Genomic DNA, 23701 nt, shown 5'->3' with positions numbered 1-23701 from the left:
ATGCTGCCTATGACCCAAAGAACACCGTCCCCACTGTCAAGCATGGAGGTGGAAATGTTATGTTTTGGGGGTGTTTCTCTGCTAAGGGCACAGGACTACTTCACCGCATCAATGGGAGAATGGATGGGGCCATGTACCGTACAATTCTGAGTGACAACCTCCTTCCCTCCGCCAGGGCCTTAAAAATGGGTCGTGGCTGGGTCTTCCAGCACGACAATGACCCAAAACATACAGCCAAGGCAACAAAGGAGTGGCTCAGGAAGAAGCACATTAGGGTCATGGAGTGGCCTAGCCAGTCACCAGACCTTAATCCCATTGAAAACTTATGGAGGGAGCTGAAGCTGCGAGTTGCCAAGCGACAGCCCAGAACTCTTAATGATTTAGAGATGATCTGCAAAGAGGAGTGGACCAAAATTCCTCCTGACATGTGTGCAAACCTCATCATCAACTACAGAAGACGTCTGACCGCTGTGCTTGCCAACAAGGGTTTTGCCACCAAGTATTAGGTCTTGTTTGCCAGAGGGATTAAATACTTATTTCCCTCTGCAGAATGCAAATAAATTCATATACTTTCCACAATGTGATTTTCCGGATTTAATTTGTGATGTGCTATCTCTCACTGTTACCAATAACCTACCCTTCAATTATGGGCTGCTCATGTCTTTGTCAGTGGGCAAACTTACAAAATCAGCAAGGGATCAAATACTTATTTCCACCACTGTATATATATGTATGTATATATATATATATATATATATATATATATATATATATATATTGTTTATTTGTTTGTTTTTTTTGATTGAAAATACAATGTTTTTAATTCTAAAGATTTTGTTGCTTTGTGAAAATAACCTGCTCTACTTTTTGGGGAATCCATGGTCATTTCCAAGTGTATTTTTCTCAGTGATGTGAGATTTTTCTGTAACTTGGAGCACATTCTTATTTAGATATTAGGAAAAAGATCAAAACTTGTTTTTCAGAAAATTAATATTATGTAATGGCCTGTAATTTTTTTTCTAGGTATTGTATTGTTATCCTGGGGGTTTGCCTCAGCTCTGTTATTGTTAGCCGCTTAGAACATGAGAGGTTATAGTGGCATATAAGACCATGTGTTATGTTATGTTAATTCTGCTCATATTCTCAAAGAGATTTTCTTTTTCGGGAACATAGACATTTTGCTGAAAGAGCAAGTCATATACTAGTCCTTCACTTTTTCTGCTCTGAGAATACATAAATCTTACAACACCCAGAGAAAGGGGATTCAACCATGTTAAATCTTGGTTTTGTTCCCCCCTTTCTCTATTTCTGTGGATGGCACTCTCATTCTCCCTGTTTCATCAGCTGGTAACCTAGGGGATAATCTTTGACTCCTCTCTCTCCTTCTCTGCTCACATTTAGCAGATTGCCAAAACCTGTTGTTTCTTTCTTTATAACATCAGCAAAATCCGTCCCTTCCTCTCTGAGCACTCTATCAGAACCCTTATCCACACTCTTATCACCTCTCGCCTAGATTATTGCAACCTGCTTCTCACCGGCCTCCCTATTAGCCATCTCTCTCCTCCTCAATCAGTCCAAAACTCTGGTGCGCAACTCATTTTCCTTCAGAGTCGCTATGCTCACATTAGCCCTCTCCTCAAGTCACTTCACTGGCTCCCTATCCGTTTCCGATTTCAATTCAAACTTCTCTTACTGACCTATAAATGCATTCACTCTGCCGCTCCTAAGTACCTCTCCACACTTGTCTCTCCCTATGCTCCCCTCGGGTATTCCGTTCTGTGGATAAATCTCTCTGTCCCCTTCTCCTCTACTGATAATTCCAGACTCTGTTCCTTTTATCTCACAGCACCTCGCGCCTGGAATGGACTTCCCGACCTTGTACGTCTAGCTCCGTCCTTGGCCGTTTTCAAATCCAGGCTAAAAGCCCACCTCTTTGACGCTGCTTTTGACTCCTAACCACTGCTCACTTGCCCTGTACCCCTTTTATCCCCTCTTTAATTCCCTTACCTCTTAGTTGTTCTGTCTGTCTGTTTGTCTGTCCTACTTAGATTGTGAGCTCTTTGAGCAGGGACTGTCTTTTTATGTATGATGTACAGCACTGCGTATGCCTTGTAGCGCTATAGAAATGCTAAGTAGTAGTAGTAGTTGTAGCGCTATAGAAATGATAAGTAGTAATTTCTCTTAAGAGCAATATTGTGTGTGCTACATCAAGCTTTGTTGGTCAGTGTACTGATATACTGAGCCTAGACTCATAGCTTATGTGCCCCAGATATCATATGTGTTCACCACACTAACCAGTGAAAAGTTAATGAGCAGGCCCGTAAATGTGCTTATCCTGTGTGGTAAAAATAGCATTTATTTGTTACATAGGCCTCTTAACTGTGCATTTCTGATGAAGTTCAAAATGTATAGTATGAGACTACATGAGACATTAGGAGAGAAGCAGCTGGAAAATATTATTTTGGCCAGAAAAGTAGAATTGGCAGCTGTAATATCTGTATGCGCACATGTGTGTGTGTGTGTGTGTGTGTGTGTGTGTGTATATAGGTATCTTTTGAAAGTGAGTATGTCCTTATTATTTCTCTGACTGCTATACCTTAGGAACTGGTTCCCCTCCCCCTACTTTCCCTTGGAGGAAGTAGAGGCAGCCAGGATAAAAAAAGACTTGTGGTCCGTTTCCTCATAATGTGACTAACCCTGCCCTATGTTTCTCCTTCCACGCCTCTTCCATTAACATCAGACTGGTTTTGTCCTTGATTAGCTCATTGACACACTTGCCTCTGAGATCGGAGAGCTGAAACAAGAAATGGTGGAAACGGACCTCATCCTGAAAACTGAATCCAGCTCCACTGGAGACCCCAGGTGATTACAATGATTTTATGCACTATTGCTAGACTGCAGGAGACAGTAAGATTGTTTTTATATATGGTTTATCTAAGGTTCAGTATGCATGTGGGGTTTTTTTCCTCTCAAAGATATCAACTCTGTGAGCACAAAGGTCTTTCGGTACTGATGGGTTAATCACAATAAAGATGTTGTGGGTGTGTCTTGTGGTTAAAATGGGAGTGTTTCAAATCTGCAGCCTCAGTCTTCCCATAACAAATAGTTTTAAGGGTTAAGTATTGCAAATATGTTTATAAGTAGCCATTTTTGAATAATTTTACTTCTATGGCATGTTGTCTCAGGATGAAAATGCAAATGTACAGTACTGGTAATTGTTCGACAAGTATAAAAGAAAAAGCCAAATAATTAGAACTATATCCATTCTAGTGAACTGGAGAAATGTGGTCTACTTTTTGGGTTCTTCTAGGTACTTGTGACCTGGACTTACCACTGTTGGAGACAGGATGCTAGGATCAATGAACCTTGATCTAACTCAGAATGGTTTTTCTTGTGTTATAGTCTTAATAAGCTTATGAGACTTGTGAAATGTAAGAGCAAGGCTATTGATGAGGCTGGAGAAAGTAATTTATTGTTACATTCTAAGCCCCATTTTGCTTAAAATGTTGAAGTAGGAATTGTGATATCTAGGTTGGGTGTTCACCGTTCCCACTATTATTTTACAAAACGTTCTGCTGAATGTGGAGCTTTTTCTGAAATACTTATAAAGCCACTGGCAAATACACCTATATTTTGGCAGCATGTACAATGGAAGCAGCAATTTTACAAAGTTATTCGTGCAGAAAAGGGCAGCATTGCTCATCATCTCCCAAATGTTGTGCTAGTGATTATACATGGAAGTATTGATTTTTGACATCTCCATTTTTAAGTACTAGCAACTAGTTTCCACAACACACCACGGAAGCCTTGCATACCTGTTGTTTTGCAGTTTGTATGTATGTATTGTTATATGTTCAGAGCTGTCCATTCTATCACCAGATACCTGGGATGAGGGCTGGGTGTTCTGGGTTCAAACTTTTTCAGTGTTTTTCTTGGAGGCCGCCGTGACCACTGCTCCATGCTAAGCTGCTACCTAGAATGTGGGTGGCATTACGTTTCATATTAAATGCGCAAAACATTTGGTAGTCCTTAATCACTAAAATGTGGCTGTCTCCAAAAGACTAGATTAAGTGGCGAGGAACATCAGAAAATGAAATGTCATTGGGTGGGGGAAGATTTTTATTCCTCTTTGGGGGCTTGTAAGGAAAGGGTGGCAGTATTAATTTGGAAAACTCTGAGTTACAAGGCAGACTTAATTTTTAAAGATAAAGGGGTGTTATCATCTTTTGAAATTATAGGTCCACAGTAAGGACCTTTACCTTTTGGTTGTGTATGGTCCTACCCCATTTGACAAAGCGTTCTGCCCGAACCTGCTTCCCACTCAAGTGATGGGCATGAATATAATTATGAACTCTACAATGGACTGTACATCAGGTCCAGCTGCACAGGGGCATCATTCCTTGGTCAAGGGAGCCCTTCAATCTTTTACCAATACACTTCATTTGGTAGATTCTTCGTGATTACTCCACCTCACCAAAAGAGACTACATTCATAGATCTCGAGCCCACGGAACATATTCATGCTTGGATTATGTACTTCTTGCACAGAAGCTGTTTGCCTCAGTGCGTCTTTCTTTCTACCAATAAGCAATATGTTCAGCAACCTCAGCTGTTTTTGAATACCACTAAAGTGGTTATCAGAGGGGACATTCTCCAAGGACAAGCAGGCCTATCTATTCTCGCAAGTGGGTAACGCAGGCAGCTTTGCCCAGTCCAGACCTTATGACAAGCATAAGAAGAGCTTTGTGAAGTTCAAGAAACAGTCCACTGCACATGTGCGGGTGCCTTCCGGCCCAACGCACGGACTCTGTCACCTCAGTTGTTTTTTTACTGCAGTTAGAAGAGAGTGTACTTTTTCACCATCTCCACATACTGCTCGGTCCAAGAGCTTTATTTTTTGTACCTTTCGGCATGTTTTTCTTTGCCTTTTTGACGGTGCTTCCATTCATGGATTTTCTTTTTCCTTCCCTTTATTTTCTTAGTTTTTTTTTGCCAAATTTTATTTTCATCATCACAAGGTCGCTTTTGAGCCTTGGCCGGGTTTACGCCCTATTTTTTTCAGGTGCCTCGCCCCTTTTTCAGGCACCATTGCTTCCTTTAATTTAACCAACAATATTTTCCCATCCATTTCCACTAAAGTTCCCAGTGGCTTCAAGCGCTATACCCAGTGCTCAGTGATTTTTGCAACATTTTCAGTCTTTATATCAAGTGGCAACCCAGTCACAGTATCAGCAATTCGGGGTTTTTTGGATCAGGCAGAGATGCCTCAATTATCCCCAGAGGCCATTGACATGCTTAATGTGTCTTTGCAGGCCAAAGAGCTTCAGACAGCAATTAAAGCCTTGAAATCCTTTTCAGCTCCTGGGGAGGATGGATTGTTGGGCGAATTTTATAAGGCGATGCAGACTGATTTGTTGGGCCCTCTTGTAAGTTATCATCAGGAGGTGGCAGAGACTGGGACCATTCCTCAACATGCTAAAGTGGCGTTGATCACGCTTGTCCCCAAGCCCAATAAGCCCAAAGAAGAAGCCGATTCATATAGGCCAATTTTATTACTCAATGTGGACATTAAATTACTAGTTAAGGTTTTGGCCAATCAGCTGGCAGTTCACCTACCCACTTTGGTGAAGGAGGAACAGGTAGGGTTTGTGAAGGCATGGCAATTGGTCTATAGGTGTGCATAAAGTCTCATTAGCAATATCTCATTGTCAGGCAATTTTGGCGTCAGTGGTTGGGCTGGACACAGAAAAAGCCTTTGATAAGGTACATTGGGATCACCTATTTGCAGTGCTGTCCTACATGAGCTTGCAGGACTGGTGCTTGGGTGCCATTCAAGTTCTGTATAATTCCCCTATAGCTCAACTTTTGATTAATGGTGAGCATACCCAGTCTTTTTCAATATCTTGGGGAACCCTATTGCCCCTACTATTTGTATTATGTCTAGAACCTTTGCTGTACAGCATTAATGCTGACCCCTTGACATCAGGAATGGACATTTTAAATTATTCTCTGAAGGCCCTAGCTTTTGCAGATGACATCTTAGTAATTATGACAAATCCTCAACAATCTCTGTGTAAACTGCTTCAGTTGATCCAGACATTTGGTAAGCTGTCGGGGTTTACACTTAATGTAGCTAAATCGAAAGCGCTTCCAGTGCAGCCCGAAGTCCGTGCATCTTGGGTGGGGACTTTTCCAATTACATTTTGAGCCTCCTATCCTTTGTCACTTTGGGGTTGCATACATTTATTTAATTCATTTATTTAACATGCTTTTTGCACCCCGTTGGCTCTATGTATTCACTGTTTGCCGGGGTGAGTTATTAGATTGTAAGCTCTTTGAGCAGGGACTGTCTCTCTTTGTTAAATTGTACAGCGCTGCGTAACCCTAGTAGCGCTCTAGAAATGTTAAGTAGTAGTAGTAGTATTTTGGGTCATTCCATGCCAAGTGGTCTAAACCTTCCCACCATCATGTCTCCAATTTTGTTGACATTTTATCTGTTGCGCGAGTCAGGTGTTAAACGGTTTCCCAAAATTTGAGGTCTCTAACTGCAATAGTTGCAGATCTAGACCCCCTTTTCTGAAAGGTTGTCAGTCCATGAGCGCGCAACATTTACCAAAATGCCATTTTTTGGGTCTAATAAAATCCAAACACATTTATAAGAGTGGCTAAAAAATTCAAATCCTGTACAGTTTTTGATGCTAATTCCGATGAAATACATTTTAACATTATGGATGCAAAATGACTCAAAGTGTGCATCAAAATTGGTCGCGACTCATCGGAACATATTTGGACCAATATTCAGACCGCAACAACTTCCATGCAAACAAAGATAAGGACTTGAAATTTTGAACAAGCATTATGCTTGTGCTGGACATAATACTGCCAGATTTGTAACTAACCAGCATCTATAACCGCCCTGCAGGATCTCTTCAAAGTTGGCACTGTCAGCGCAAATGGTAAAATGTACCAAAGTTCAAAGCCAATTATTAAAAAAGAGTCTGCCTGAATCAGCTTGTGAACAGTATCATCTGAAAGAGAAAATTGTGCTCTACAACACTTGTGATCTATCCCTGGATGCAAATTATATTGCAATGATAGAGTGGATCACATTGGAGGAGGGTTTGCACTTTATGTTAAAGAGGAAAGTGAGTCAAACAAAATAAATATTCTACATGAAACAGATAGCAGCGTGATATCTGCTATTGAGACAGACATTGGAAAGCCACTGCTTGCCCTAGGATTGGTAGCATGGAATGGGTTTGTACCAGGTACCCGAGAGCTGTGTGGGTGGGGGGAGTGGGTAGGTGGGTTGCATCTCTCACACTCCAGGTAGGGAAGGAAAAAGTTACCCAACCCCTGTAAGACTACAGATTATTTTAAACATTGTATGCTTCCTAAAATGGATACTGTTAGGGGCAAAACAATTCCTATATAAAAGCATTTATTCTACCACTTTTTTTTTTTTTAACTTGCCTGCTAAAAGAAAATAGAAGCATTGCTGAAGAACAGGCTTTTGGCTGTGTGAAGTCTGGAAGCCTGATTTGAAAACAGGAGGAGGAGAATTTGTCACACAAAGCAGCAGTGCTGTGCCTTGAGAGATGAGTTGGAAAGCGGATTTCCTTTCAGAGGGGCTTCAGAAACAATTAGCTCAGCTACAGGCTATGTGATCTTACACAGACAAACCCTGTATAAAAAGGCACTTTTTCTGCTCATGTTATCCCTATGTTTTAGAATTCACACACTAGGATACAGGATACACCTCTGTGTGTGTGTGTGTGTGTGTGTGTGTGTGTGTGTGTGTGTGTGTGTGTGCGTGCGAACTGCAGGGCACAATTTCACAGAGTTTCTTTTGCAGGCATAGCCCACGGGCTTCTGCCCCTGTGTGAATGGATTTGAAAGCCTAATGAGTTAGACCCCTACGATTTCTTATGTAAGCTAAAAGGAGGATGAGGACGGGCAGACTATTTTTTTGTTTTAAAACCTTAAAACAGCTGTCATTCAATAAAAACAGCTTTAAAAGTAAGCAAAAGGTATCCGTTTGAAAGGAAAAATTGTAAGAAAAAGAAAATGGTCTATTTTCTTTCCTGTGAGACAAAAAGGTTAAGTTGAGTATTCACAACTAAATTCCACCGAGGCTGTAGGGGGGTGGTGTTGGGGTTTATTTATGTCACTTCCCATCACATGACCCCATCCAAGATGGCGGCTAGTACTGGAACCAGTAAGTGACGTGATGCATACAATAGTGGCCGCCATTTTGAGAAAGGATTGTGGTTGTGATGTCACTTCCTGTGATGACATCACCAAAAGGGGTAGGGCTATGCAAAAGGGGCAGGATTTGGGACGGCTGTGCAAATGAGGCAGAGCAAGGGGTGTGACTAATCAAAAGGGGCAGATCTGCGGGTTGGGGAGTGGGCGTGATGGGTGTTGCTTGGGTGGTGATGTCATCAAGCGGGCAGGAAGTGGGCATGGCTTGAGCTTGTCCTTCTGATTGGTTGAAAACCCAGAAGTAGGCATGTCACCTGTCAAAATCAATTAATTTTGACAAATGCAGGTGAGGTACACTACTCACTCATTATTAACCTAGGGGAGGAAGTATTCAAAGAGAGATGTATATTTCTTTTTTTCATAATCAGAAAACGTGAGCAGTCAAACTGTGTATATACAGCAAAAATAGAGAAATAGAAACTAAAGATACCAGATCTTGAATAGGGGTAGGGGAGATGCACATTTCCAAAGGCTTGCATATTCCAATTTATAATTCCAAACCAACATATTTTTCTGCACACACTCAGGCAACAACAACAAAAAAATATTCCCTTCAATAAAAATAAACAGTCAGACCCCGTAGAGTAGTTTTCTCATGCTTATAGAAAAAATATGGTAACATGCAAGCTTTGGCATCTATCCTGCCCATCCCCACTCCCACCCCCACCCAGAAGCACACCAGCATTAAATATAAAACATTTGTATTTTAATCTGGGCACTGCTTGACTTTTGTCCTGAGAGGGGGTGGACTCTGCACTGCCCAAGTTAAAAAGAAAAAAAGTTTATATTTAATATTGGTGGGAAGCCCAGTAGCCCACCAACAACATTAAATATAATTTTTTTTTTTTTTTACCTATTGAGCTGAGCTTCCAACAGAAAAAGTCTACTGCCCCGATGAGGCCCTGATTGGTGTGCAGTGCTGAAGAAGGAACCTAAGCTGGCTCCAAGTCCTTGTAGTGCTGTAGGGCCAAGGCAGAACTGTTGACTTGGTGGGATGGAGCTGATGACAGTCCACTGCCCAGATTTCTCAGCTCAGAGGCAGCAACTTTACCGCCCGGCACCACTTGTACCAGCATGGCATGGGGGAGGAGGGGGGCCAGCAGGCTAAGTTGTACTCAGGAGCCCGGCCCTGGCGCTGCTGCTGCCTGCCTGAGTTAATTCAACTGAACAGAACTCCCCAATTGCAAGTTTCTTTGCCAGTTCCTCTTTGGGCTTGGCTCACTGTGTCTGGTGGTACGTGTGGTCTCCTAGATGAGTGGCAGCAAGCGACAACTACAGCTGCAATGCACTGAGGTGGCATGGGCTCACAGGAGGCTGATTAAAGATCTTGTAACATTAGATTTCTTTCTAAACTGAGGAGAAGAAGGTTGATATCTACCACAGCTTTGAGCTATAGAAATTTGCTGTTCTAAAGTACAATCAGTTAGATTTTGTAAACAAGATCTTGGCCAAAGCTGAGTATACAGACATCTTCCCAATTTGAAGGGGAATCGATGTAGAACAATCTGGTTTAAACATGTCTAAATTACACGCTATCCAATATGCCCCTCCTAAAAGCAAAGCCCAAAGAACCCCCCTTCCCCCTAAGTATATATACTCTAAATCACAAATTCTTTTTCCATGCTAAGAAACCAACAGCCTGTCTTAAAGACAAATAACAAATCTTACAAATTTTAAAATAGAAAATCCTCCTAAAGCATCCAAAGAGATGCCCACCATTCCCCTTCATCACACCTCAAAGGTGATGGCGTCTCAAATGATGTCAATGTTGCAAACTGGGTGGGGCTATGCCGCACCACCAAACTTGCTGATGGAATCTCCAGCCAGGAGAAATGATGACAAGTCCAAAATTCAGGAAAGAAACTCACTGAGCTGATAACAATTTCTCTCTCTACCCCAAAGACTAGAAGAATTATAAAGGCTATGACCTTTTGCAGCAAGAGGCTTCTGCCAAAGGGAGTCCTGTCCTAGATGTAGCAGCTAAAATGTTTATTCTTCCAACTCAAGCCTACCCCAGGTAAGTGCGCAGTATTTGGAGAGGGTAAAAAGGATATGAGGTATCTGGTTAGAGTTTGGGGAGTCCTCTGGATCTCAAAGGATCTTACATTCAGAAGTTGATCTCTCCAGTTTCTATTCTGTCTCCTGGTGTGTTGCGTGTATGCCATATGATCTTGCTGAGAAGAACGTTCTGTTTAAGGGGTGTGGTTGAAATGAGATGGGTGTGGGAGTTTTTTTGGGGGGAGAGTTTGGACATTAAAAAGTTAATTAAGTGCCTTGAATGGGATTTTTGGTTTACAGAAATGAAGTTGGTTCTTTCTGCCTTTATTATAGATGTTGTGTACAAGGTTTACATGTGTTCATAGCTGTAGCAAGCTATGCACAGGCAGTGTGGCTGTACAGGGCACAAGGGAGGCATGGGCTCCAAAAGTTTGTCCTATCCATTGCCTTCCCTGCTTGACTGCGATGCAGTGGGCAGGATAAGGGCTGTAGGGGGCGTGTCGCATGGGGTGCATTTCTGGCTTGGGACGGTCCTGCGTGTGTTTGACTCTGGGGCAGAGCTTTGCTGGGAAGAGGGTAGCAGTTTCTTCTAAAGTTTCTAAATCGCTTCTAAACTTGTGTCTCCCTGAACGTCAAAGGAATATCCTGTCCTAGTAAAAGAAATCAAATACTTCGGTTTCTGACAAAAAAGGAAGTTGCGTCAGAAGGGGCATGACAGTTCAAAGAGAAAATCCCAGTGCAGACTGCAAGCAGTCTGAGTGCTGCTGCCACTGCCCAGGCAGAGACTGGAGCGGAGATGATTTTAAGGCAGTGTCAGGCATGCTCAGTTTCACTAAAACCGAACATTCATGTGATGAGGGGGAAGCAGGACGGGCAATGTAAGGAGAGCAGCGCGTTGGAGAAACAGCCAAACCGGGGGCCCCCTCGTGGCTACGTCACTGACTGTTACAGATGGAACTTGAGACACCTTTGACTCCCTGCTCCGTTTATGATACAAGGATTTGTTCAGTTGCTATAATTTAATTATATGATATTGTTTCCTGTTTTTTCCTCTTCTTCAGATAGTGGGATTATTGCCCCCTCTCATTAGTGGACTATATAGAGCTAATTTTGTTAGGAATTTTTCCCTTTTGGAGTTATGTTTTGTTATGATATTACTTTAATTGGCTCTTTATCCTAATTCAAGCTTGTTCTGATGTATTGTTGAAAAGGAATTAAAAAAAAGAAAAGAAAATGAAAGCCAAGTAATGACCCATAGCAGCAGGGAGCCCTTCCAACACTGTTCCATTTACACCCACACCTTTGAAGAGCGGGAAAGCCACTCCGTTAAAATATTTATTTATTTATTTATTGCATTTGTATCCCACATTTTCCTACCTCTTTGCGGGCTCAGTGTGGCTTACAATACATTATGAGTCATGAAATACAATTTGTTACAACTTGGTTATGGATTACATTGTGATGAGTTTTTTGAGTCAAAGTTAAAGTATCGATAAGGAGTATAGTCATGGAAAAAGCACTGAAACATTGGAAGGAAACAAGGGAGACAAAAAGGGGCAATATATGGTAACAGGAAAACACTTGGTATACATTTTCTGTGAGTAAAGGTATGAGTGTGGTAAGATTCCGGGGGATGAGAATTCAGGAGTGGCTGTATTGATGCATAACTGAACAATGAGTGTGGGCTTTATGTGTTTTGGTTCTTTCCGTAAATTTTCTCAAAAAGATGGGTCTTCATTAGTTTGCGGAAGATGGTTTGTTTGTAGATCGTTTTCAGGTTACGTGGTAGTGTGTTCCAGAACTGCGTGCTCATGTAAGAAAAGGTTGATGCGTGCAGCCCCTTGTATTTCAAGCCCTTGCAATTAGGGAAGTGGAGGTTGAGGAAAGTTTGGGATGATCTTTTAGCGTTTCTGGGTGGTAAGTCTATTAAATCAGACATGTAGGCTGGGGCTTCGCTGTGAATGATTTTGTGGACTAATGTGCATACTTTAAAAGTGATGCATTCCTTGAGTGGGAGCCAGTGTAGCTTCTCTCGTAAGGGTTTTGCACTTTCATATTTTGGTTTTCCGAAGATGAGTCTGGCTGCTGTATTCTGGGTTGTTTGAAGTTTCCTCAGTATATGCTCTTTGCAACCTGCGTATAGTGAATTGTAGTAGTCCAGATGGCTGAGTACGAGGGATTGCACTAGGCTGTGAAAGACGGATCTTGGGAAGAATGGTCTTATTCTTTGCAGTTTCCACATGCAGTAGAACATCTTTTTGGTTGTGTTGTTTGCATGAGTTTCGAGTGTTAGGTGGCGGTCGATAGTGACTCCAAGGATTTTTAACGTTTCTGAGATTGGAAGGTTTAGTTTAGGTGTGTTTATAGCGGTGAATTCATTCGTGTTGTACTGGGAAGTGAGTATCAGGCATTGAGTTTTTTCTGCATTTAGTTTCAAGCGAAATGCATCTGCCCATGTGTTCATGATGTGTAGACTTTGGTTGATTTCATTGAAGATTTCTTTAATGTCTTGTTTGAAAGGGATGTATATTGTTACATCATCGGCGTATATATATGGGTTGAGGTTGTGGTTTGATAGGAGTTTTGCCAAGGGGGTCATCATTAGGTTGAAAATGGTTGGTGAGAGGGGTGATCCTTGTGGTACTCCACATTCAGGTGTCCAAGCAGCAGACATTGTTGAGTTCGATGTGACTTGATATGACCGCTGGGTTAGGAACCCCTTGAACCAGTTTAGGACATTTCCTCCAATGCCAAAATATTCGAGTATGTGTAATAGGATTTCGTGGTCAACCATGTCGAAGGCACTTGACATATCAAATTTTAGAAGGAGTATACTGTTGCTGGTTGCAATCATTTGTTTAAAGTTAGTCATGAGGGTAATTAATACTGTTTCTGTGCTGTGGTTCGATCGGAATCCTGATTGGGCATCATGCAGTATTGAGTGTTTGTTTAGATAGTTTGTGAGTTGTTTAGTTACCATTCCTTCGGTTATTTTGGTTATTAGTGGTATGGATGCTACTGGTCTGTAATTGGTTATTTTGCTTGCGCTTTTCTTTGTATCTTTGGGTATTGGGGTGAGTAAAATTTTTCCTTTTTCTTTAGGGAAAAGTCCGTTTTGTAGCATGAAGTTTACGTGGTTCGTTATGTCTATTTTGAATTGTTGAGGAGCTGAGTTCATGAGGTTGTTTGGGCATATGTCTAGTTTGCAGTGGGATTTGGCAAATCTTTTAAGTGTTTCAGAGATGAGGTCTTCTGATATTAGTTCAAATTCGGTCCAAGTTTTGTCTGCTGGGTATATTCCGTCTTCTGGGTTTAGACAGTCTAGAAGTGTGGCGTATTCAATAGGGCTGGCAGGTATTTTAAGTCGTAGTTGTATAATTTTCTCCTTGAAGTATTTCGCAAGGTTGTCAACATCTGGTATGTCTTTGCTGTTGTTTGTAACTGGTGTGGTATCTAATAGTTTGTTCACAAGGTCGAAGAGTTTGTGTGTCTTTGTAATTTGGTCCTATTATTGTTTTGTAATGTAGTCTTTTAGTCTGTTTTATGGTATATTTGTATTTCCTCCGAAGTAGTTTCCAGGCATTTAGTGTATGTTCATCTCTCTTTTTGTTCCATGCACGTTCTAGTTTCCTAACTTGTGTTTCAAGTTTTTTCAGCTCTTCGGTGAACCATGGGTTTGGTTTTTTCCTGTGTGATGTTCTGGTTTGGATTGGGGCGATTTTGTCTAATGTTGTTGTACATAATTCGTCCCATTCTTGGAGGAATTGGATGGTGTCAGCATTTGTTGACCATTCGTTCTGGTAGATCTGTTGCCAGAATGTTATGGGGTCTATTTTTCCTCTCGTGGTGTATGTTGTTCGCTCATGTTTGTTGATTGTGTTTATGTGTGTTTTTCGCCAGTAGAGCGAGACATTTGCTTTATGGTGGTCTGACCATATCGTGCTGTTTGATAATAAAGAAAAAAGATAGGCACAGCCATTCCACCCTGTTTTATAGGATGTTGCAAGGCCTTAGCCCTAACCTAAGGAGGACGAAATGCCAAATTTAGCTAAACACTTTTCAGCCAGGCAAAAAGTTTTTGGTATCGGGAGGGGCAAGGCCATAAATAGGTATAACAGTTTCGGCAACACATCATCTTGACTGAACTGATCCATCCCACCCAGGAGATATTAAGACCCTCCCATCTATCTAAATCCCTGTAAAGGTCTTCTATCTTGCTCCTCCATCTTGAGGGGGAGATTCTGTTTATAAAGACTCTCTTTATAAAGATCCTCTATCCTCCAAGCCCAGCGATATGGAAATTGGCACTGCAGAGAATGTGCCTCCTCTGCTGTCAGGGTGTTATCCAAAATTTCAGATTTCGTCATATTTATTTTAAAACCAAAAGGGACCCCTGTTTCGCAAAAGCTTCTCCTCCAACCCCAGTAAGTAAGTAGCTGGATTCGTAAAGGTAAGTAACACATCATCAGCAAAAACTTGTAATTTGTAGTGTTCCCTGCCCCACACAAGACCAGTTAATTAGATCATTGTCTAATAGCCTGCGCTAACGGCTGAATCACAAGGGCGAATAACAATGATGAGAGTACATAGCCTTATCTTGTTCCCCTATGCAGATGAAAAGACTTTGTATAGGTGCCATTAATTTTTATGCAGACCTTGGGCTGAGCATACATCTGATGTAACAATGTGGCCTACAAATCCCAGTGTATCCAAGAAAATAGGCATGAAAGGCCAGTGCACCCAATCAAATGCCTTCTCGGCATCTAAGGATAACAAGAGCAGGGGAACCTGAGCCTGGGTAGCCTGCTGTATGATATGATTAGCTCTATGCACATTGTCATAAGTCTGTTTCCCCACAATAAAACCAGATGGGTCAGCATGAATCAGCTGAAGGAGAATACGCTGTAAACGTTATGTAAGAATTTTTGTCAAAATGTAATCGGTGTTTAATAGAGAGATGAGTCTATAACAGGTCTTTGCTGGGCTTTCGAAGCACTGTAATAGCAGCAAACTGCCACGAATCTGGCAAGCCCCCCCCCCCCCCTATGAAATTCAGCAACCTAAGAAGTATCGGTGGCAGAGGAAGTGACGTCATCACACGAAATGGAAGCCTAGTTGCTTAGCTCCTGAGCCTCTGCCACAACTATTTGAGAATCCAATGCCATCGATAACCAGTAAATTGTGGGAACAGGTTCTGAAGGGCATACAATACACGTGTGATAATGAGCAAGTCCACCTCTGCGCAGAAAAAAGACCTAGAACGCTCGGCAGGATGACCGGGGAGCAGGGCGGTGAGTCGCCATGTGTGGCCAGCGGGCTTGTCACAGTCCGACCCAGATTCGGCGTTATCCCTGGCAGAAACGCGAATACCACCATCAAAGAAGGGAATCTGTACTGAGCTGCGAAAAGTTATGATCAGAATTCAGGAAGAGATTAAAACTTCTAAGGAGGAAATTCTAGACAGTATGGTGGCGTTAAGCTCTGACCTCCGTGAGTTGGGGGGAAGGGTTGAGGACATAGAACTGAAACTAGAAGAACAAGCAGAGATGCTTCAGTCTCACACTACTAACATGCTTGAGTTGGAAAAGAAGTGTGCAGAGATAGCATACAAAATGGATGACTTGGGAAAACAGAGGCCGCTAGAATAACCTTCGGTTTAGAGGGGTTCTGGAAGGAGGCCCGACTGAAGAAGTGCAGGTGATTGTTCGCTCTCTATGTGCAACCTTGTTGGGAACGGAAGCGGGAGCAACCCCGGTGGAACTAGAAAGAGCACCTCGGTCTTTGGGTTGCCGCACAGACAACAAGCTGCAGGATATAGTCGTGTACTTTTGTAAATTTGCAGAGAAAGAGCTTGCACTCACCCGAGCATGAAATGTGCCAGATTTGGAATACAGTGGATCTAAGGTCGCAGTGTACCAGGACCTTTTTGTCAATATACGCTGCAGCAGAGGAGACTTATGAAACCGGCGCTGGATATATTAAATAAGAAGCAGATTGCTTACCACTGGGGGTTTCCGTTTTCATTGCAATTTGCACTGAAGGGTACAAAACATAGAGTTCAGTCACTGGCGAGTGCCTGGGAATTACTGCACGCAGCAGGCCTGGTAACGACAGCTGCTTCGCGAAGCATGATGGCCCCTTCAACGCGAGCCAGGCTCCAAAGATGGCAGAGGGTGTCCGCATCCTCTAAGAAGTCCGTGCAAAAACCCAGTGCTTCTGCAGCAGAGACATGACTTGAATAACAGATTTCCTTATTACTGAACTCTTGCTGGTTCATCTGGAGGACTGACAACTATGTGGTTGTTCTTCTGTGAAAGATGTGTATTGAGGATGTGCTGGGTGTGAGAGGCGTGTGTATGAGAAGTATTAAGGGGTAAAAACAGAGTAGTGAGAGTAGATTTGTAGGGGGGAGGAGGGTATGGGGATGTTGACTTTGTGTGTTTTGAATGCAAACGTGTATGGATGAGGAGTACGGTATCTGGTGGGAAGGTGATCATGGGGGAGGAAGGAAGCAGTTGGCCGTCAGGGGAAGAAGTATCGGTGCTAGATGTGTCCCAAAGCATTTATAGTATTTATTAGAAAAGCCATTAGGTCGTGGGGCCTTACCAGTCAGCAAGTTCCTAATAGCCCATTGTACTTCCTCTAATACTACAGGATGTGACAGGGCCTCAGCATCTGTAGGTGATATGTGAGGAAGATCAAGAGGGGCTAGATAAGTTTGCATATCTCACTGTGCGGGGGAAAAGTCTGGAGTGTAGAGCCCTTCGTAAAAAGTGATAACTGCACCCCGCATGCCCTCTGCAGAAGTATGAAGCCCACCCCAGTTATCCAGGATTAGAGCCAATCTGGGACTGTCCTGCCGCCTTCTGTAATTTGAGGGCAGGGAGGCAGCTGACTTTATTACCAAACTCAAAATTTTGTTGCTGGTACCCCTCTGAAGCATAAATTATAGCGCCGGCTTCTATTTTCTAAATCCTCAAGCTTGTCCATCAAGGAAATATTGAACATCCACAGGTCTTGCAACTGGGCTTCTGCACCTGTGAGAGCTTCAGTATGCTCCTCCATGTGGTACCCTAGGTCTGTGATTTCCGAGCGCAGGTCTGCTCCCAGCGTTGCTAGTTCCTCCTGGACTTCCTTGATATCTGACTTGATCTCCCTAAGCCAATCTCTAATCTCTTGTAAAGGCTCACCAGACGTGTAGGTGGCACTGCCTGAGTCGTCCCCACCCTGGAACAATTTGGGAGATTGCGAGCTGTCCGGTTGCAAGAGTGATGGCACCACCTTGTGTTCTAGTTTGAGCCTCGTGGCACCAGGCTTTACCGGTCTAGGATAAGCAAAGCCAGATAGAGCCACTGCTTTATTTATTTATTTATTTACTTATTTATTTATTTATTTATTACATTTGTACCCCGCGCTTTCCCACTCAAAGCAGGTTCAATGCGGCTTACATAGTAATTGGGATTACAAAGTATTGGTGGAGAGAAATAAGTTGAGTATTATCGGAGTAATAAAAGAAATAAGAATGAAGAAATGCAGGGATGAGGGGAGTAGGAGAAGTATGAGCAAGGGTAAGTGAGCAATTGGAGGGGTAGATGAGGTGGAGGGGGATGGGCAAGAGTGAAGGGAGTAGGAGAGGTGTGAGTAAGGGTAGGTGAGCATTTGGAGAGAGTTCGATGAGGCGAAAGGGGATAGAGCAAGGGATAAGCAGGGGAAAATGTGGCGGGAGATGTAGTCTAGGTCATTGTCTCCTGGATATGTGATGAATAGATGGGTTTGTGGGAATTAATCTGGATCGTTTGGGTAGGCTTGCCTGAACAGATGGCATACACTTTATGGCATACACTCATGCCCAGAGATGCACCTCGCTGAATTGCAAGCCAGATAGCAAGTTTTTCCCATCGGCGAGGTCCATGAGTATGTAATTACAAGCTATTATTGAAGGAATTGCCCGGAGCTCTTCTCCTATGCGATCATACCAAATGGTGATGTCACTTCCTCCCCCACAACTGTTGATTTTATTTTTTTTAATCACCTCAGTTCTTTGTGGTATGCATATTTCCAGGTTTGCTAGGTCATAGAGGCTCAGGGTAGAGAGGGGTGAACCTATCTCACCTTACCTCCAAGGAAACCCAGCGAGTGTGACTTTGTGCTTAGGATCACAGTTAATCAGGAGGGATTTTCTGGTTGAATAGGAATATGATGGGATGGGACACGGGACTGAAACACCACTGACCTCAGTAACAGTCTGGAACAATGGTTTAGGACTGAATGTGGATGGACTTGATTAGATAAGGTTATGATGGGTGGCACACAATCTCCTTCTGGCTAAGAAGAGTTGCACTCCTTTCACAAAGTTCGATGTGGCCAGGTCTCCATTACATTAGAGGAGTTATGGGAAGATGGGCACTTTTTAATGTACGTAGTAGGCTTGCTGCCATGTAGCTGTTTTTTGGAGGCAAATAGATTCAGGAATTTCTTCAGTCCTTATCTTTCCATTTCAACTATCCCTTAGTAGAGAGGTGTGGTAGCTGTGTTAGTCCACTTTTAAAGGTAATCAATAGAAATAAAACAAAATAAAACATGGACGTTGTATCGCTCCATGCTGCAACCGCACCTCGAGTATTGTGTCCAATTCTGGTTGCCCCATCTCAAAAAAGATATAAAGGAATTAGAAAAGGTGCAGAGAAGGGCAACGAGAATGATAAAGGGAATGGAACGATTTCCCTATGAGGAAAGGCTGAGAAGGTTAGGGCTCTTTAGCTTGGAGAAAAGGTGGCTGAGGGGTGATATGATAGAAGTCTACAAGATAATGAGTGGAATAGAGAGGACAGATGTGAAGCGTTTGTTTAGACTTTCAAACAACAACAAAACCAGGGGACACAAGATGAAGCTAGAATATGGTAGATTTAAAAACAAATAGGAGAAAGTTTTCTTTACTCAGCGTGTAGTTAGACTCTGGAACTCGTTGCCAGAGAATGTAGTGACAGCAGCTGACCTTACGGAATTTAAGGGGAGTTTGGACAGATTCCTGAGGGAAAAGTCCATTGAAGATTATTAATTTTTTTTTTTTTTTTTTTTTTGGGGGGGGGGTTGCCGGGTTCTTGAAGCCTGGATTGGCCACTGTCGGAGACAGGATGCTGGGCTTGATGGACCCTTGGTCTTTTCCCAGTATTGCGGTACTTATGTACTTATGGACGAAGAATGGCAACCTTCGAAAGCTAATCAAGAAATGTATTAAGTTATGTCCAATAAAAAAGGTATCATCTTATTTTCTTTTCCATGTTTTATTTTGTTTTATTTCTATTGATTAACTATCCCTTACAAATCTGCTTGTTGGGAAGCTGGGCGGGGCAGGCTCTGCCTGGGCACTGTAGTTATTTGGACAGCTATTCAGTGGCGTACCAAGGGGGGGGGGGCGGTCTGCCCCGTGTGCACGCCGCTGGGGGGTGTTGCGCGTCTGTCAGCAACGCTTGTTCCCTGCTCCCTCTGCCCCGGAACGGGTTACTTCCTGTTCCGGGGCAGAGAGAGCAGGGAACGAGCGAAGCCGACAAATGCGCGGCAGCCCCCCCAGCAGGTAAAGATGCAGAGGTCGTGTCCGTCGTTTCGCCGCTGGGGGGGGGGGTGCCGCGTGTCTGTCGGCAATGCTCGTTCCCTGTTCCCTCTGCCCAGGAACAGGAAGCAACCCGTTCCGGGGCAGAGGGAGCAGGGAACGAGCGTTGCCGACAGATGCGCGGCACCCTCCCCCCCAGCAGGTAAAGATGCACCGGGGAGGTGTCCGTTGTTTCGCCGGGGGGGGGGGGTCGCGCTGCACCGGGAGGGGGGGGCGCATCGGCGATCCGCCCCGGGAGTCAGCCACCCTAGGAACGCCACTGCAGCTATTACCTGCCAGATTCACAATAACTTGCATGTGGAAAGGTATTTTGTATTAAATTCCTGGTATGCTCAGGTGTGAGAAGTTATGGCTGTTGAGAAGCTGTCTTTCAGGACTCAACAGAGGAATTCAAGTTTTAACTATTTGGGGTCCATTTCTTTGCAATTACTGAATGCTAGAGTGAAGCTCGTTATGTTTACAGTACTTTTGCTGGCCTACACCGATGTGTCAGACACTTCATGGCTGTATTACAATATTGATCTCGTCCCTGATATGTACTTGTTTAAATAAACAGTTTTTAAAAGAAAGGTAGAAAATGGAGTGTAATGTGCAGGGCTTTTTTTAGGGGATGCTTGGGGGTACTAAGTACCAGCACCTTTTCCATTGTCTGCTAAAATTGACCCATGGTCCCCAAGTTTTAATGAAAGAGCTCAGACTCTACACACCAATTCTGCCTTGTCATAGATTCTGTGACTGGTTGCAGGGGGCCTGGCTATTGTGGGGTGGGTTCCTCAGTGATCACCCCACCCCTGAAGGGTGACCTGGCATTTGAGTGTCGGCACCTTTTTCGCTAGAAAAAACGCTCTGGTAATGTGGTACATGAGGTAATGGGAGGAGCACTCATGACTTTGAACAGAGCAAGGGAAGAGCAGAGTATGGGAGATGTGGTGAGGGTGTGGCTAGCTATTTAAAGATTAGAGCCAGTTTAGAGGTAATGCATTTATTAGGCTTTTACATTTATATTATGATTAAAAGGTCCTCCCAGTGTATTTTGTGTCTTGACTGAGCCCTCTACACTTACTGGAAACATCTAAAACCTAATTCCTGTTTCATGTTTGAAGAAATATTATCTAAATGAAGCAGATAGAGAACTTTGTACTGCATCAGTTTCTTTTTCCTTTCTTTCTTCATTACTTGTTTCTTAACCAACTAGTAATTTGCTGCTTTTTCGATTTACAGTTTCTGCTTGAGGTTCCTAGTAAAACGTCTTGAGTGTGCATAGTTATTTCCCTTTTTAAATTGCACAGATGTATTTTGAGTATCCTGACTTTCAACATTCATATAAGACATTGGGTGTAAGCCTGTTTGCTTCTATATTCGATCATTTAACCACATGGGTTATTTAATCAATTTATGACTTTCTTGCTGAAGATATTAATTATGGCATGGAGTGTTTCCTTTAATTATATACTTGCATACTGTACCGGTTTGACAACCCATACACCACATTTGATCTTGTGGACTTGGATTATTTTCAGACTTTTTAAGGATGGAGTAAAAATAGTAGCGCTAACTATAACCACCTCAATTCTTTTATCACATCAGAAACTACCATCTAAAATATGTTATTACCCTTCCCCAAATTTTAATGATTGATATTTCCAATGGAAAATCTTCCTTGGAAGTTTCATTACTGCATTTTTCTAATGGGGTTCACAGCATATACCTTTTAAAAGAAACAACACTTTGACATATCCAAACAATTCTCATATTAATTTAAATCTTCTGTATTCATTTTAACACCAGGAGGACCCCAAACCTCAACCTGTGTGCCATACCTGGCTTGCAGAGCTCACCTCTTCTGGGCCACCAACCTGAACTCCATTCATGAGAAAAGAAACAGCCATCGAGGGGTGATTGGGAGGACAAGATGGCGTCCTGAAGGGAACATTGTAAGGCAGCTTTTCACCCAATTCCTCCATAATTGATACCCTTTACCTGATTTCATGCCGAAACGGAGGGGCAAGCAGCGTGTGAGCCCTGCTACACCTGCGAGATCGACGGGACCGATGGACCGCTTTGCTTTGCCAGGAAGAAGTCTGGGGCTAGGTTCCTCACTGCTGGAGGGAGCGGTGGGAGGTGTCCTGCTCCCCCAGCTTGAGGCAGAGATCACATTCAGCCCCGACGAACGGAGGCCTCCGACAATGCCGGCGCTGGAACTGCAGCAGGGGAAGGAAACCCCTAGAGTCATCGACCAGGGAGTGTTTCCTGTGGCGGTGTTGGCTGGAAGTTTGGACGCACTGGAAATCAGTGCTGGAGAGAAGAAAATGGAGAAGAGCCAGTGTTCTGGCAGACTCCAATGCAACAAGTACCTATCAACCGTTCGGGGAAATTCTTGCTGAATTAACAACACCTAGTAAGTCTTTTTTGCCTGTAAGACTTGCAGTTATAACCTTAGATTCAATATGGGAGGCCCTTATGGGGTTAGGAAACTCTTTCTCCCAGAAACTGCTACTGGTGACGCAAGCTTCAAAGTTGCCATTGGAAAAAATTGTAAACTTGGAAACAAGAATAAGTAATATTGAGAAAATAACACAGTTGAATACTGAGATATTAAAATCCTGTCAGCAAACACAGATTAACTTGATTAAAGAAAATGCACTACTACATGTTAAGACTGAAAATTTGGAAAATCAACTAAGAGCTAAAACTCTTAGGTTGGTTAATTTTCCTAAAATATCATCATTGGCTCCTTTGATAACCTTTAAAAAATATTTGTTAGAAACTTTGAAGATTCCAGAACAGACATTTCTGCCTGTCTCAAAGATTTACTATTTACCACCATTCAAAAAAGAAAAACAAAAGGACAATATTCAAACTGAACAAGGAGCGGAGGTCTCATTTGATACACTGAATTTAACACAAATAATTCAAGAAGACAAAATGGGGACACCAGCAACTTTGATTGTGACTTTTGTTCTGGAACCTTATCGGGATTGGATCCTGAAACAGTTTTTTCGTCATAGATATGAACTCTTTATGAATAACAAAATTAGAATATTTCCTGATATCGCCAGAACAACACAAAAGAGGCGCCAATTATTTTTAAAGCTTCGCCCTAGCGTCTTACAGATGGGCGGCTTATTTTGGCTTAATTTCCCGTGTAAATGTGTGTTGAAAATTAATTCACTTAAATATATTTTTATGACCCAACTCATTTGAACTCCTTTCTAGACTCGAAGGTGGTTGTTACTCCCAATCAACAACTAGCAGCATTATCTACATCTACTCTGTAATTATAGTTGATATGGAATATAATGTATCTCTTTAATTTTCCAAACTTATATTAGTGGAACAAATATGTCATGGAATTATACCTCGTCTTCCCCAATAGTTGTGGACTTGAAAAAGATGAGTGGGGGAAAATATGTGGACATTTGTTTTTCTTTGAAAATGTATTGCTTATCTCCTTCTATTTTTGCATATCAAGAGTTTCTTGAAAAATTGTTAATACTTATTAATATAAAATTAAAAAAAAAAGAAATGGTGATCTCCAAGTTACAACCCGCCTCCCCCCTTCATGGTCCCTGACCCCCTCACTAACAAATTTGGGGCCCCCAGCCTCTCCCCCCAGTCTAAGCCTATCCCCCTCCAAAGAAATCTCTGCTAAAAGTCACCTACTTTCCTTTATAGAATACTAGGGTAACCTGATATATGCACTTAGGACAGCCATATAGCAGATGTACGTGCTCACACCTAACTGCTGAAGATACTGTTTAACTTATAGCATTTTATAAGTTAAGCACTTAAGAAGGAGTCCTGTCCAGACTTACGAACTACCTGTGAA

At 42.6% G+C, this 23701-nt stretch overlaps 1 protein-coding gene across 2 annotated transcripts in view; it reads left to right on the top strand.

The window, feature by feature from the left end:
- The window catches only part of RIN2 (Ras and Rab interactor 2), a 147487-nt gene that overhangs the window by 32784 nt on the left and 91002 nt on the right, over positions 1–23701 (top strand). Inside the window, exons 1-2 of one of the 2 annotated variants that reach the window (XM_030196232.1) lie at positions 2779–2862; positions 21661–22270. Coding sequence is in view for 1 of the 2 variants with exons in the window: in XM_030196231.1 (XP_030052091.1) it covers positions 2762–2862 (101 nt within the window). In the remaining variant the exon portion in view is untranslated. Of the gene's footprint in view, positions 1–2761; positions 2863–21660; positions 22271–23701 lie in introns of those variants that run through there. The other variant, XM_030196231.1, reaches the window with a different exon arrangement.

Source organism: Microcaecilia unicolor, chromosome 3 (genome assembly GCF_901765095.1).
Source record: "Microcaecilia unicolor chromosome 3, aMicUni1.1, whole genome shotgun sequence".
Taxonomy (NCBI): domain Eukaryota; kingdom Metazoa; phylum Chordata; class Amphibia; order Gymnophiona; family Siphonopidae; genus Microcaecilia; species Microcaecilia unicolor.
Note: the sequence above shows the minus strand (reverse complement) of the source record. Positions and strands in the feature narration are given on the sequence as shown.